The sequence below is a fragment of the Penaeus monodon genome, chromosome 32 (genome assembly GCF_015228065.2).
Source record: "Penaeus monodon isolate SGIC_2016 chromosome 32, NSTDA_Pmon_1, whole genome shotgun sequence".
In the NCBI taxonomy this organism is placed as follows: Eukaryota; Metazoa; Arthropoda; class Malacostraca; order Decapoda; family Penaeidae; genus Penaeus; species Penaeus monodon.
In genome coordinates this window covers 10,879,830-10,880,442 of record NC_051417.1, presented here as the reverse complement: position 1 = coordinate 10,880,442, position 613 = coordinate 10,879,830, and the positions used below count along the sequence as shown (strand labels likewise).

Here is a 613-nt window from a genome sequence, read left to right as displayed (position 1 = left end):
AAGAGAGCGAGGGAGAGAGAGGAAATAAATAGCAAGCTCTAGGGCAAAATGGCCCTGCTGCCGGCTTCCAGAATCTCCGGAATGCCAAACACGTGCCCACTTCCTCAGGGACAGAATGCTAATCATTCTCCTCAGTCCAGCTTGACACAGAGACTATGGGCCTAAAACCTTCTGATTTCGGCTTTATTACTATTTGGTGCGATTTATAATTTGCATACATTTCAGGCATTTATGTAAGAGCAAACACGAGGGAGTTCGAGAAATGGCTTACCGTCGATGGTCTGGTCGTATCCTTTGGTGAAGAAGAGCATAGCCTTGGCTGCCCTCTCGGGCGTCTTGAGGAGTCCTTCGCGACTCGGGTCCTCGCCGAGGTCCTTCAGGAGGGAGCGATAGCTGGCGGCCAGCTCGGGGATCATGTCCTCGCGCGTCGGGGGTTTGTGGTCCAGCTCCATGTCGAAGTGGAACGTGCACTTTTCGTGGCCTGCGGGAAGAAAGACGCCTTGAGGGAAACTTAAAAACATCCTTCGTGTGAGTTCGAGGGGAATTATACAGTCACGCACTTGTGCCAATATATATGTACAGATTATTAGAGGAGAAAAGCAATTCTGGCGAT

General features: G+C 50.6%; 1 protein-coding gene across 1 annotated transcript in view; it reads right to left on the bottom strand.

Moving 5' to 3' along the window:
* LOC119593497 (GTP cyclohydrolase 1-like) overlaps positions 1 to 481 on the bottom strand; it is a gene marked incomplete at both ends in the record, with an annotated part of 6,766 nt that extends 6,285 nt beyond the window's left edge. Inside the window, 1 exon segment of the mRNA XM_037942447.1 lies at positions 272 to 481. Coding sequence (XP_037798375.1) covers positions 272 to 481 — 210 coding nt within the window.
* Between the last annotated feature and the right edge of the window lie 132 nt (positions 482 to 613).